Source organism: Ambystoma mexicanum, chromosome 2p, assembly GCF_040938575.1.
Source record: "Ambystoma mexicanum isolate Mex_15411 chromosome 2p, UKY_AmexF1_1, whole genome shotgun sequence".
Lineage (NCBI taxonomy): Eukaryota > Metazoa > Chordata > Amphibia > Caudata > Ambystomatidae > Ambystoma > Ambystoma mexicanum.
In genome coordinates, this window is record NC_090923.1 from 479,635,895 (window position 1) to 479,650,110 (window position 14,216).

A 14,216-nucleotide genomic window follows, 5' to 3' on the forward strand; every position below is an offset into this window, starting at 1 on the left:
AAATGGCGAATTGACAATAATTTACTTGAAGAAGTTACGGAAATTCGCTATTTAGGTATCCTGATGAACACCTCAATCCGTGAATGGTGCTGGACTCAAGATCTATTCCAGCGGACCCGAATCCTTGCCTTACAAGGAGCACGTTTGCATACCTTATATGGAAAATTTTCTGTACTGCCATTACGTACGTTTTATACCCAAAAAGTTGTCCCTACATTAACATTTGGGGCAGAAGCAGGATGGAACATTGACCTAAAGATCTGGTCTAAGTTAGAAGGCCTATTCTGGCGCCAAGTCCTGAGATTACCAAAATATCTATCAATGACCATATTACGTCATGAATTGGCTCTTGAAAGCCTATACGGAACAGTTCTATGGAAATCTTTGTCACTACTACGAAAGATAGAAACACTGAACCCTGAACCGGCTTATCAAATACTAAAATCAGGAGAAAATCATCTTCACAATGGCCTGCTCTTAAGATGGTCAGAGAAAGTGAAAGCCATCATGTACAGCGCAAATATTTCAATGGAAACATTGATTAATCGGCCTCAGATCGCCAGAACAAAACTGAAAGAATGGCTCTGGATCGACAACGTGGACAAACTTGCAACATTGCCGACAGCATTAGATCTTGGGCCAACAAAGAATAAAGTAGACAAAATGCCAAACTATCTGTGCAAATTTCCGTCGAGATATCACAGAGATAAATTCCTTAGACTCAGATTGAACCTTCTGAAAACAAACCAAATGTTGGTGTTAAGAAAAATGAAGCCTGTCACCGAAGAAGCTTGCCGGCACTGTAAATTGCATGCTGAGTCATTAAAACATCTAACAACTGAATGTGTGGCAACAAATGAGTTGAGATCTACCCATCTGCACAAATTTAAACCCGCAAACGACGAGATGGAAGTTCTGTGGCTTCGGATTCTGAGCGGAAGCTCGACAATTCTAACTTGCTCAGTGATAAATTTTTTGGACACAGTACTAAATTAAAAGGCACAAGTGCAAATTGACAAGGAAAAAAAAAATGTCACTAATGACTGGAAAATGAGTTGTAATAAAAGTTTGCAAAAACTAGATGTTACAAATAAAAAAAAAAAAAAAAATAATTACATACTGTATGCTATTTTAAAACCACAGATCGGTAGTTAAAAGTAAACCGCTGCCACCAGCCATTCATCGAGGAAAGGGTAACATAACATGGTTACATGAGAAGCTAGACAAAGGAGATACTAGGTAACCCCTCCAGCACCCCACTGTAAGATTGTGTGTGCTGGGTCTAGGAAGTTGGAAGTGTAAGTAAAGGGAATTTCACTTCACTGCTCTTGGAAACAGTAGTTTATCCAAGATAAGGTATTTAAACCTTGGGGAAATCTAAAAGACTTCCTGGTGCCACTGCACTAAAGGTGCTGTGTGACACAATGTAAAAGTTGCTGCCTATGGAGTTTGTCAGACTCCACAACCAAAAGACAGTGTTCAAATCGCATTTAAATACATGAGTGGGATTGCAGGGCCTCACTTTCTCCAGGTTAAAAATTGAAGTCCTGAAAATCCAGCAAAGTTGCTGGGGGTCTCTAAGGTAGAGAGGAATTGGCACATTTCGGAGAATCCTCCCTAACATGGCGGTGTAGTGAGGTTTGTGCAGTTTGCTGTGCTTTAGGGTTGTGGTTGTGTTTGGTTGGAGTGAGAGAGGTGTATGCAGAGGGTTGAAATTGTTGGGTTGGTTATTGGCCTCACTATCTAGAAGTGATATGTGCTAAATTTCCTCGTTGTTTCTAGATGTGACACGTGAAGATCTCTGCATTTCTATCTGGATCAGGCACTGGCTAATATTCACAATCCTGTCTATGTATGACACACAGTAATAGTCACAATTCTGTCTAAATGTGACATTGGTAATATTCCCAATGCAGTCTAGATGTGGCAATGGCTAATATTCGCTATTCTGAGTGTGGCATTTCCTAACATTCACAGTTCGAAGGGTGGCAATGAAGGCGGCCAGTCTCTCCACAGACTGGAAGAGCCCATCTTTGCGGAGGAAGTATAAGGAATGATGGCATGCCTAAAAAAGACAACACAGTTCTGGGCCCAGATGGGTTTACAGCCTGATTTTTATAAAACATACGCCCACATCTTGGCACCACACATGGCCAAGCTGTACAGCTCATTCCAGACCTCTGGCCGCATTACACTCTCAATGGAAGAATCCCTCACAATAATGATCCCGAAATCAGGCAAAGACTTGGAATTCTGTAGCTCTTAAAGGCCAAATCGCCCTTTTATGCCAGTTTGTCTTGGCTGTAACCTAATTTTTGGATTGATTTACTAGCGAGCTACTTGTGTACCCTACATCCTTTCTGAGTGGGTAAGGTTGTTGGGCATGTGTACTCATTTTTGTGGGCTTGAGGGAAGGTGTTACCCAGTGTCCCAGGAAATTGAAGGAGAACAGCACTCTGCCTTTTGTCTCACTTTCCGAAGTGGGGCAGGCAGGTTAGTCACGAATCCACATAGCCTTCTATAGCTGACCTGACCCACAGGCATGAAACTTGTATATAAAATATTGTTTGGTTATTTGATACTTGTGGGCACTTTCAGTCACCATGCTGAACCCAGGTGTGGCTTATTCATTTTTTTTTTAAAACAATTTTTATTAGTTTCTACAAACAAAACAAACCAAACATGCAGTGCATATGTCAACAGTCTAATTATACATTGTTAAATTCTGATCACTGCTCCCCCTATCCCAACCCCCATTCCGAGCCTATTACGTCCCACATCCTATTCAGGTGTGGCTTATTCTTAGCGTTTACTCTGGCACCAGACTGGTGGGACCACCATAATGATGTATTAGATTCCAGTGCAGAAGTTAAATGGAGCCTCTGTCTTCAAGGACATGGTTTCCGATATCTGTCAAGACGGCACACATGACTGTTCAACCTGCCCTGTGCCACTGAAGGGCAGGTGTTGCAGATTTCCGGTTACTGATACAGCAAGGCACATTTCTATAAAATCGTTGTCTGTTAAGTAGCCCACAAGGTGGGCCAGATCAAATTTTGAAGTAGGAGTGATTTCCTCCCTATTTTTTGGCAGTTAAATTGATTTTTAGCGAGTACAAATGTAAGTCTACTCCCAATGGGAATATTTCATAAGTGAATAAAATAGGTTTGAACTGTAAATCAGAAATTAGTTGTAATGCATATTTCTTTGCCCCTGGTTATTCATGCACATTTAAAGATATACATTTTTTACTCTTCGTATCAGGCAGTAATAAAAGTAGTTTCTTCTACATAGCATTAATTATATGATTTGTCTAAACCTATCCATGGAGCTGTGTGGATGAAAGCAGTTTTTTTGGGAGTACTTTTACTCTTTATATGTTTTGGGATTATTTGTCTATTTTTAAGTAGTAAATGTAGCAGATACAGATAAGGGGTGTAAGCCGAGCCTGCCATTTTTGAGGTGGTTTACCCACGTCATTTTATTTATCAAACATAAAAAAAGCTTGGGTTATCTCACCCTCAGCAGATGTCAGTCCTTCACATTTGCTACATGAACAAATATGTGACAGTTTGACAAATAATGAATGAACTCTGTTTTTGCTGTGAGCTTTTCGTAGCACAGAATGTAAAGACGGCAAGGTGGAGGTAGCATTTTTTTTTGTTTGTTTCATTTCACGTAATTGTGCCCTTTGAAGCACATCATTGTTCATTATTATAAGTAAGGCACATCACTTTGTTAAAGTTTGGAGCTGATACATGTTCGCCAAGCATTAATTTGCCTTCTTTTTAATGTAGGTTTAGTGAATATGTATTATTTTTCTTTATCAGTCATTGCTTGGTTTCTATTTGCTTTTATTTTTTTTATTTGAATTACGCTAGAATTGAGGTCTTTTGCTTATGTTCACAGAAGGAGCTCGGTAGTTGCACTCAGCCGTTGCCGGTACCCCTCGTGATAGGACATCCTGAGAAGCCCCAGGCCCCACAGAGGACTTTAGTGGCCTCCACGGAGGCGCCATGGAGGCTGAGACGATGGATGAGAATGAATGGAAATACCACGGGGAGGGCAACAAGAGCCTAGTGGTGTCCCACATCCAGGTGAGCCTTGGGTTGCATAGCCTTGGGGACATGCTGAGTGCTGTTAAAGCAGGGCACTGGCCGTCCTGCTTGCTGGGGGGGGGGGATGGCTGGTAACTATTCTAGGGTTCCATGTAATATGGTCTCTCTACCACTTTTCCTCAAAGCAACAAAAGTATTGCATTGTCTTTCAGCCATCTCTGTTTTTCTGTCAACATACTACTCTTCTGTGGACATTGGGACTGGGCACTTAATACTGGTCCATATGTAGCACTTCGGATTACGATTTTGCTTGCCATGCACTTTCAAATGTCATGATCCAAGTTTGAATGTCGGGCAACAATCCTCGTTCAAATTTGTCAACGAATAATCTCTTTCCCGGCTCCGTTTTCAAATCTTGCCCACTAAAATCTGAAAACACTTGTTCAAACCTGTTGAAAAACCTCAGTCGAATCCTCTGTTTTACCTTGCATGCATGCCGTCAATTTTTCCCATATAATTCTCTTCTCAGGCACCATTTGGTCACTATATTATTTGGCAACATCAATGTAGCCTGAGGCGGTTTCTCGCCTGCTTTCCTAGCCCCATCAGCTTGTGCTAAGGCATCCCAAGTATCGGCCATATCTGCTTGATGATCTACGGTCCTAATCTGCTTCCATAAATCTGCAGGTAGGATCACAGGAAACAATAGGTCGATATCCCCTAAGGTGAAAACTGACAAATTCAAAACGGATTCTATCTCTTTGTAGACCCCCGTAGGATTCTTCCTAATGTCTGGAATAGACTGCTTAATAGTATTCACTTCCTGTCTCAAAAGGAACATGATCGAATTGTGAAATGGAATGCGCAGGAATAGTGGAGGCAGGTGTCTGTCCTATAGCTGGAATCTCTACTTTTGGAAACACCCTTTTATAAATCATATCCGCAGGACAACACAAATTTCTCCTCATACATTTGTCTTGTAAATACTCAACCATCACTTCTAACACCTTCCGCTGCATAGCCGGTGTATACTGACTAAATGCATCATGCACTTCAATAGGAGAAATTGAGACCCCTGAAATCCATCTAAGCGCGTCTCGTGTGCAAATGCGCATTTCTTCACTAATGGGTTTCAACGGAGGCAGAAACCGTTTCTGCACGCACAATGTGTGTTGCATATCCCTATTCAATTCATCTCTATGTAAACGATCGAGTTCCCTCTTTTATATACAAACAATTTCACAGCATGCTTGCATACTTTCATCGCAGTATCTCTTGAACGAGACAAAAAATTCCAATCCCGCAATCTTGTGGAATTGCTAAACCAGTCAAATCACCCCATACTTCAGCAAGGTATACCTCCATTTGTTCTATCGATACTATCTGCTCCAGAATACACCCATCGTCTGACATTGCACTAAAGCAGCTGTTTCATCCCCCCTCCATATACGTCTCAGCCCATTCACGCAGTTCCCTTTTTCTGTCTGCAGAGATCGTACAGCGTGTTATTAGTCTCGAATCCGTGTCCATTACATCATGCACTTGAATTGGAGTGGAAGTAGAAGCAGCCGATAATAAAAGCGAGAACAAATCATGCGTTCTAAGCCGTGGAGGAAATACCGCTATCAGTGCAGATGGTGCAACTGGTATAGCAGCAGCTGCTGCAATCGTAATGGGTGCAGATGCAGAAGGAGATACATAAGGAGGTGGTGCAGTAGAATCGGTTCCTGAATCAGACCCCCGCTCATTCAGTAACTTATTCAACAATTCATCTGATGCATGCAAATCTTGTCATGGGTATATTTTCTGTATTTCCAATTCAAAGGCCCTATCCATACTCCTAATGGCCTCTCCTTGTTTCTGCTGGTCATGTACTAAGGCTTTCTCGGCATTTGTCATGTCTAAGTACATGCTTCTCTCGACTTTTAAGTCGCTTATTTGCTTCCTTCTTCCAATCTCTAATAGTGTCAAATGCAAATGGTCTAGCTTTCTTACACAATAATACAGATTCCAAATTTTCTATTCTGGACACCTCAAAACTACCCAACACTGGCCACTGAATGTCTGGAGCATGCCTGGTTTGTCGATGCCAAATATCCTTAAATACAACAGTGCCTAGGCAGTAGGCCACGTACATATCGTACGCCGCCGACCCCTCTGGTGGTACGGGTTGACTGTTTAAAATTACTAGATTGTCTTCCTCGGCACCAAAATATTGCAAAACAGGATAAAAACCTACCAGGCAGACTAAAATCAGTCTTACCTGGCCAAAATATTTATGCGTAAATAATATTACCAATCAAATCATCGGGGCATTTCCTGTTTTTCCAATCCAGACCAACGGACAATCGTGGCTGGCAATTCCTCCAAACAGACAGACGAAACGAGCCTCGATTCTGGAACCCTTGCCGCGATAACCTCTAGGCGCTGCAATCGGCCAGAGATCGGGCATAGCATTCTGCGAGGAAACAAGTCTCTTGTGCAGGGACCCTTTTACTCACTGATCTCGATCCGACAGCCTAGTCTTCGCCCAACAACGAAGGGAACATTAATGGTAGGGTCCCTGCTCGGGCACCATTTGAAAGTCCAAAAATGAGGCTTACTACAAAGAAATGGAAAAAGCCAGTCACGAGTTCAGTTTCTTAGAGTTTACTCAATTTTTCTCAAGTTCCATCAATCCATCATCCGATCAAGGGCGAGATTTCGTTGTTTGCTTCTTGGAGGATTCCAGAAGATTCTTTGAGGCCTGCACTGCGTGGTCATGGCAGAGGAGATGGAAGACTTAACGCCTCTGTTCAAGGTTTGCCCAGGATGCAGCCTATGGAACATCTATTCAGACGATGGGCACTTGCTGTGCATTTTACTGCCTGCATTCGGTCAAAACGCACGTGGACGATGACTGTGCGTTTTGCAAGAAGATGGTCCCCTGCACCTTGAAGGATTGGCGCAGGTGTCTTCCCCGAGTTGGCTCCAGGCCAAGGCCCCTGCTTCGGGTGAATCCCAGCAGCATGCCTCCCACAACCGCAAGAATAAACCTGGGTGGTTTTCTAAGACCTTTGAGGGCGCTCCAGCGACCCAACATAAGGCTAAGAGCCGCAAGTCTGCAGTCACCGGCAGTGCCGTTGCGACGGGCTCCCCGGCGGCCAGGGTGAGCACAGCGTCTCCAGCCCCTTTGGCCGCGAGCCAATGCTCTGGTTCGGTGAAGAAGAGGAAGTCTGACCACCTGGGTAAGCTTCTGGAGAAGCCCCGGACGAGCCAGACGGAAAAGGCTAAGGGGGGAGCCTCCCCCCAAGGTGAAAGCCTCAAGCTCCACCAAGGTTGTGCAGGCCAAGATTCACCCGGCGAAGCCTTCCATTGAAGCAGTGGTGGCTAGCGAAGGCTGCGAATGTGGGTTCGCAGGGTACGGCCCCCAAAGTGAGTGTTTCCCTGCCTTCCAGGAGCGGATCGTCTTTTCAGCCCATAGAGAAGACACTGGAGAAGGCGATGCCCGTCATCTCCCCGAAACTGTCTCCCCTGGTCGCAGAGAAGGGGGGGGGGCATGGTAGTCCTGCAGGGCACAGACCTCTCCAAGGAGGAGCTTTCTACTATGCAGACCATTTTGGATAAGAAGTTGGTCTAGGCCAAGTCCTACGGTAGGCACTCCGACGATGGAGACATTGAGAGTGGTGACGAGACCAACTAGGAGGAGCAGGGCATGGAGGATTTGGAGGACCCTACACTGCTGCCGCCGTCGCTCCCACCTCCGCCACCTCAGCAACCACCTCAACCACCAGCGGACATTTCGGTGGACATTCTCAAGGCACTGCACACTTTGTGTTTGGCGAACCGGATGAGGATGCCCCTTCCGCTGGCGGGAGACCCCACAAGGGCTATCGGACGAGCCCCCTGCCAAGCACCCTCCACCGCATTGTCACCCTTTGCCTCCATCCCCTCCATCGAGGGAGGATACTGACCTGGACACGGCGACAACGGGCACGGACGACAACAGCGGGTTAGGATACTTCCCGTCTCCATCGCCCAGAGCCTCATCGCCCGAGGAGATAGGCCCGTTCCATGCCATGATATCTAGGGTCTCGGAACTGTTTCAACTCACCCCCGAGGAGAAGAGGGTTTCCTGTACCAATGCCGCGAGGCTAAGAGGAAGACCGTACTTTCGAGCCTGTTATTGGCTGACATTTGGGACGAGGTACTGTCCCTTATGAAGAACCCGTCGTCAGCCCCTGCGAAGAGGAAATGTTACAAGAAAAAGTACAGGGTGCCGGACTCTGCACCCAAGTGTTTTTAGGCCCCAGCCTTCCCCGGATTCAGTGGTCTTGGCCGGTGACGAGGAAGAAATCTTCTGGCTCTTCCGTGTCAATGTGCAACTCCCCCCCCCCCCCCCCCCCCCTTCCAAACAGCCCTCCCCCCCCACCACAAGACGGTGAGGGGGAAGAAGTTAAATGCCATGGGACGAGTCATCACGTCGGCATCGACGACCATCAAGGCAGCCAACGCCCTCGCCATCGTAGCGCGCTACGACAGGGAGCTCTGGTTTAAGATTGCTCCCCTCCTGGACTTCCTTCCCGATGACCAGAGAGCAGAAGCATTGGAGATCCTACAGGCGGGCTAGGTGGCATTGGACCAGTGGCCACGATATTGCGGATTCGGGATTCCACCAAATGGGCAACAGCTGTTGCCTTCGGTGAGGATGGTTAAGGGCCACTAACTCGCCAGGATGTGCAGTCGAGGGTGTTGGACATGCCCTTCAGGGACAATTTGTTTGGGAAGACCGTGGACGAGTCCCTTCAGGCCATCGTGGTGGAGACGGTTCGTGCCTTGGGCATGCTTCAACAGCGACGGTCATCCTCTCGGACTTCCGGAGGTAAATCCCAAGGTTCCTCCAAAGGCTTCCGGGGAAGCTTTGTCCTACCGTCAACCGTCCCGCTCTTCGGCCCAGGAGGCCTACAGGGGCCACAAAGTCTGGAGGAGGTCGCCGTCATCGCCAAGGTCCCCAAGGTAGCACCTCCACAGCGAAGCAAGATTGAACTGGCCGCAACGTCACCCTTCGCCTCCATCCCCTCCACCAAGGCCAACTGGCGAACTTTGTCAGTGTGTGGAAGTCCATCTCCACCGACCGTTGGGTGCAGGACACTCTGGCCCACGGACACACCCTTGAATTCCAACAAAGATGTCCTCGCATACCACCAGTGGCCAGGCAGGAAAACCACGTCCCTCAGCTGCTGCTGGAAGTGCAGACCATGCTGAAGAATGGCGTGATAGAGCTTGTCCCAAAGAGGCTCCAGAGTGTACTCTCTGTACTTCCTCGTCAAGAAGAATACGGGCGGTTGGAGGCCCATCCTAGACCTCTGCCACCTGTACAAGTACATAAAGTCCCAGAAGTTTCGGATGGTCACCCTTCAGCACGTCCTAGGACAGCTGGAAGAAGGGGATTGGAGGATGCCTATTTCCATATCCCCATTCACAAGGGACACCACAAGTTTTTGTGCTTCGTGGTTCAAGGGCAACATTACCAGCATAAGGCCCTCCCCTTCGGATTGAAGACGGCACCAATGGTTTTTACCTGGTGCCAGTGGCAGCGCGGCTGCGTCTATCGAGGATCCATGTTTACCCCTACCTGGACGACTGGCCCATCCTAGCGAAATCGAGAGAGATCGCCGTTGAACACACACCGAAGACTGTCCAGCTGCTGACGGAACTGGGGTTCTCGGTGAACTATGCAAAGTCCTGCTTGGTGCCATTACAAAACACTTCACAAAGGTGTTAGGACTGCCCTGCACGGTAAGGGTTCTTGTTTGGTGTTTTCCTGAAGTCCTACTGGCAGTAAGACTTTAGTAAGCTATCCCATTGGTTTGTAGATTCCCATCCCCCCCCCCCCCGCTCCCCAACTCTTAGTATCATTCTGAACTAGCTCAGGACCTTGGTAGTGTGACAGAGCAGTCAGGTTTATCTTAAGAGGAACATGTGAGCTGTAGGTAAGTACTAGACCGGCACCGCAAAGAAGCACATACAAATATATTTATATAATAGATGTATATTATTTACACCAGAATCGTGTTAAATACTTCAGACATTTATGGTAGAACAATTATGAATACAAGATAATACACTTCAAAGGGCACTTTCACTTTTGTGTTTGTTCGCGGGTACAATTGTAGCAACGTTAGAAAGGGAAAAGACAAGGTTACCATATTATCGGTAATTGAGCACTCATGCGGTTTTCAACAGGTCATACTTTAAGGGGAGGCAAATAAGTGGTTAATGCACCATGATCATAGTTCAAGGTTCTAGAGATGGGTTCTTTGCCTGGCAAGTTTTTAAAGTCCAAAAAACGCCACCCTAGCTAAAGGCAGTTAGGAGAGGGCTTGAGGTCTTGGTACAGCAAATGATGAAGAGTTCCTGTTGATTTCTTCCAGTGTCTGAAGTTATTCAAGCATCAAGTTAACGACTAACAAAGAAGAACTAAAAATGCACTTGAGGGGGACACAAGCAGCAGCCTGGGTCAGAGGTAAGAGGGGGTTGCCTTGGACAACTCTACGCAAACTCCAACGCTCTGGAACGACTTCTTGGATTCAGGTAAGCAAAACCCCTGCCCCCACACCACCACAGTACCTTTTAGTTTAAAGATAGCATTTGTTGGCTTCTCTGTGTTGTGGCAGTTCTGGACCAGACCCCTGGATTCCATGGTCTGGTGATGAAAGGCAGGACAATGGGCGGTGTCTTGCAGCAAGTCTGCACAACTTTCAGCAACTTCATGGTTCACTCTGTTGTTTTGGTGCCTTTTCAGCAGCACCAAACAAAGGACACGTATCCCCCAGTACATCATCTTCGCTTACTGCAGTCCACACTGGTGAGGGGGTCCGGGTGAGTTGGATCAGATCTCTGGAGTGTCCTTACGGGCTCTGCACAGATTGGGACGTATTCGGCCTTTCTACGACAATGCACTTGAAATGGGCAGCAAGTCTCCTGGTATTACTGTTCCACAGCTCTGTAAGCTTCTAGCACCATGTGAGATGGCTTGTTTTAAAGTTTGTCTTGGGACTAGTTATTCCCACCAGCCAAATGGAAGGAGTCCTCTTCGCAGCTCCTCTGTTGCTGTTACATAGAAAACAGGGTCCGGACAGCAGTGGTTGCTTCACGGTCTTGCACAAGGTCTGCAGGCATCTTCAGTTACTTGAGTTTGCAGTGGTCCACTTGCTTTACACTACAGAAGCAGAAGCCCCACCTTTTTATACAGTTCAAGCACACACTTATCTGCAATCTCAGCATTTTACAGAAGGGGGCACTTGGCTGTCTAATCAGGACAGCCAGACCACCTGTGGGAGCTGGTCCTATTTTAGCTGGTCCATTGTGGCCTTCAGTATTGGAGTTATTGGTGCATCTTTACGATAACATAAGAATGGAGATGCAAGGGCATTCAGTGGCGATGCAATTCATTCAGGAAAAAGTGACTCGCATTGTAGACCACCTGAGCACCAGGTTCTTTCTGGGGATTAATGTTCTTTTCCCATTTGCTTCTGTGTTTAACATGATTTCTCTTGCATAACGATATGTATGGCCTGTTTGCATCATAATTGTTGCGTTGCAGTAATCTTGTATTTTTCTGTTTTTATATTTTATTACCTTGCCACCTGATTGTTGATGTTTCAGTTACTCCTACTGTTAGGTTGACAACACTAAACTGTATCTCTTGTTTCACAGCGTTGTGTGGTGCTACGGTTTTTGAAGTTTTCCCCTGGTCGGAACATGGTAGGTGAGAATGGCTCCAACACATTGCTGCATGTCACCCGTATCTGGTAACATAGTTTGACATGTATTGCTGTCCAACTGTCGACGATCATGCTTTTTGTGGGATTTACGGCTTTTGGGTGTTAGAAGAGAGGTGAAACAATCCTGTTTTAGGCTCATCTCAAGAGCGAATGTGAGCTGTAAGGATATTACACAGAGGTCTTTTATTACAAGTGTTCAAATAGACTCTTATACTCAAGGTTTCTTGGTAAAACCCTTCTTAATTTATTACACAGTTAGAAAACATTCACTAAAAGGAGGCAATCGATATTGCACGAAAATATACTACAGTACTTCACACCATCAGGTTCCGAGGCCTTTAAACTACTTTGAAGGAGGAGCAAAATGGCATTCAGAGCATTTGAAGTAGGAGAAAAAAGGCAGAAGATAATAAAACAAATATTTAGTTACTCCTAAACAGTGCAAATAGTTTGAGTTCACCAGAGGAGTTAATTTGATGCAATAGATAGGCCAAAGTCAATGGGCTAGAGTCTTGTATAGGTGAAAACGGTTCTGGTAGTTAAACGGAAATGTTTTTGCCACGGTTCTCAGAAGTAGTTCATAGAAGAAAGATTCATATGTCGGGTCGCAAGCCGACTATGCCTACATTTTGCCAAAGTTTCATGGTCTTTAGCAGTGAGAGATGTTCTCTCGGTCGGGTTTTCACAGTACCTTATTTTGAGAAAAAGATGCAGCTGAAAACTTCTGTTCCTGGCAGTTCCTGCAGATCTCGCTGTTCCTGAGCCTCAGTGGTGGGGACAAGAGGGAGGACGTTGGGGGACTCCTGCACTGCACGGGGACTGGTCACAAAGCTGGTAAATCTTCGATTCAGGTAGCTGTAGTCAAGCACACAAACTGGTGTCCTTCTCCCCGGTTATTCGGTTTCCTGCAGCAGTCTGAGGAAAATACAACCAGCTCTGAGATTGGTGTCCAGGTGGCTTATGGTCCCACCAACTCAAAGGGAGAAGTCGTCCTTGAAGGGCTTCCCTGTCGAGATGAACTTGGCGATTCAGACCTGCAGCAGGGCTTCACCGGGCAAACCGTGAAGCAGACGGTCCTCTTCCAGCTCGTCTTCGGTTCTTTCGTTCCAGTGGTCGACACTGCCTTCCAAGCCAATACTCGCCTTTTATCCAGTTTCCTCCCATTCATTCCAGCCTAGCTGCCACTCACCCAGCAGGCTGGCTGTCCTTGCCGGACAGTCAGTCAGCCAGCCAATCACACCAGAGTGCATTTGGGTCTCCTAGGAGACTAAGCACAGGGAGTTTCAGGCACCTCCCTCACTTCCTGCCCTGCCCAGACACTTGGGCGCCAGAGGCGGTCTTCTGTCCTGAAGCCTGCCGAAAGTGTAGGAACAAAGGGACCAGACCTGGTTTGGTGCGCAGAGACAAACTCTAGAAGGACCTTTCCAAAATGAAATGGCAAAAAAAGAAGACTGGGACCTGTTTAAACAAAGGGCGCTCGGACACTGATTTTTAGCTACCGGTGTTCGCGGTTGGGAAAAATCATGGTAGTTTGTTGTAAAACCACTGCCACCAGCCATTTCGATAGGAAAGGGTAGCATTTGACTGCTAGATGAGTTTCTAGATAGAGGGGCTACCAGGTAACCCCTCCAGCACTCTATTGTAAGATAGTGTGTGCTGGGTCTAGGAATTTGAAATGACTAGTAAAGTCAATTTCTCTTTACTTTATCTGGGAAACAGTAGTTTATCCCAGAGAAGGTGTTCAAACGTTGCGAGAGCCTAAAATGCTTCCCTCTGTCACTGCACTGAGGGTGCTGTGTGACACGCATGAAAAGATGTCTATGGAGTTATCTAAAAGGCCATAATCAAAGAACACAAGAGTAAAACACACATCAAAATACATGAGAGAGTGGGGGAAAAAGGCTCACGCTCTAAAGTCCTCAATCCAGCAAAGTTGCTGGAGGTCTCTAAGGTGAAGGGAATTAGCACATGTATGATGATTCTCCCTAACGAGGTCCTTCCATTGGACCCTATGTCCATTTCTAGCTCTACCCAATGGACATGTGAGGATATTGATAGGGTCATGAGAAGTGTTGGGCAAGATTGTATGCAGTACCCTTTGGGAACACAACAACCCTGACTACAGGTAATGGGAAACACAACCTTGGGTATAAGCTTGTACTACACAGTTCTGGTAGTGTGTTGAGCAGACCTGCTTATCTCAAGAGGGGTCAATGTGAGCTGTAGCTGCACAGAGATTCACAGTGACAATTATGCAAGTAAACACTTAACACACTAGGTTCTTGAATAAACAATTATTAATTTATCAGTCAATTAGAATAAGCCTTCTTCACAAGGGAGCAATATAACAACTCACAAATATACTCCAATACTGTACACACTTAGTTTCTAA

General features: G+C 46.1%; 1 protein-coding gene across 2 annotated transcripts in view; it reads left to right on the forward strand.

The window, feature by feature from the left end:
• Positions 1–14,216, forward strand: part of IPPK (inositol-pentakisphosphate 2-kinase) — a 322,707-nt gene that overhangs the window by 55,992 nt on the left and 252,499 nt on the right. Inside the window, exons 2-3 of one of the 2 annotated variants that reach the window (XM_069643864.1) lie at positions 3,910–4,097; positions 11,757–11,804. In XM_069643864.1, coding sequence (XP_069499965.1) covers positions 4,017–4,097; positions 11,757–11,804 — 129 coding nt within the window. In that variant the 5' untranslated portion in view covers positions 3,910–4,016. Of the gene's footprint in view, positions 1–3,909; positions 4,098–11,756; positions 11,809–14,216 lie in introns of those variants that run through there. The other variant, XM_069643865.1, reaches the window with a different exon arrangement.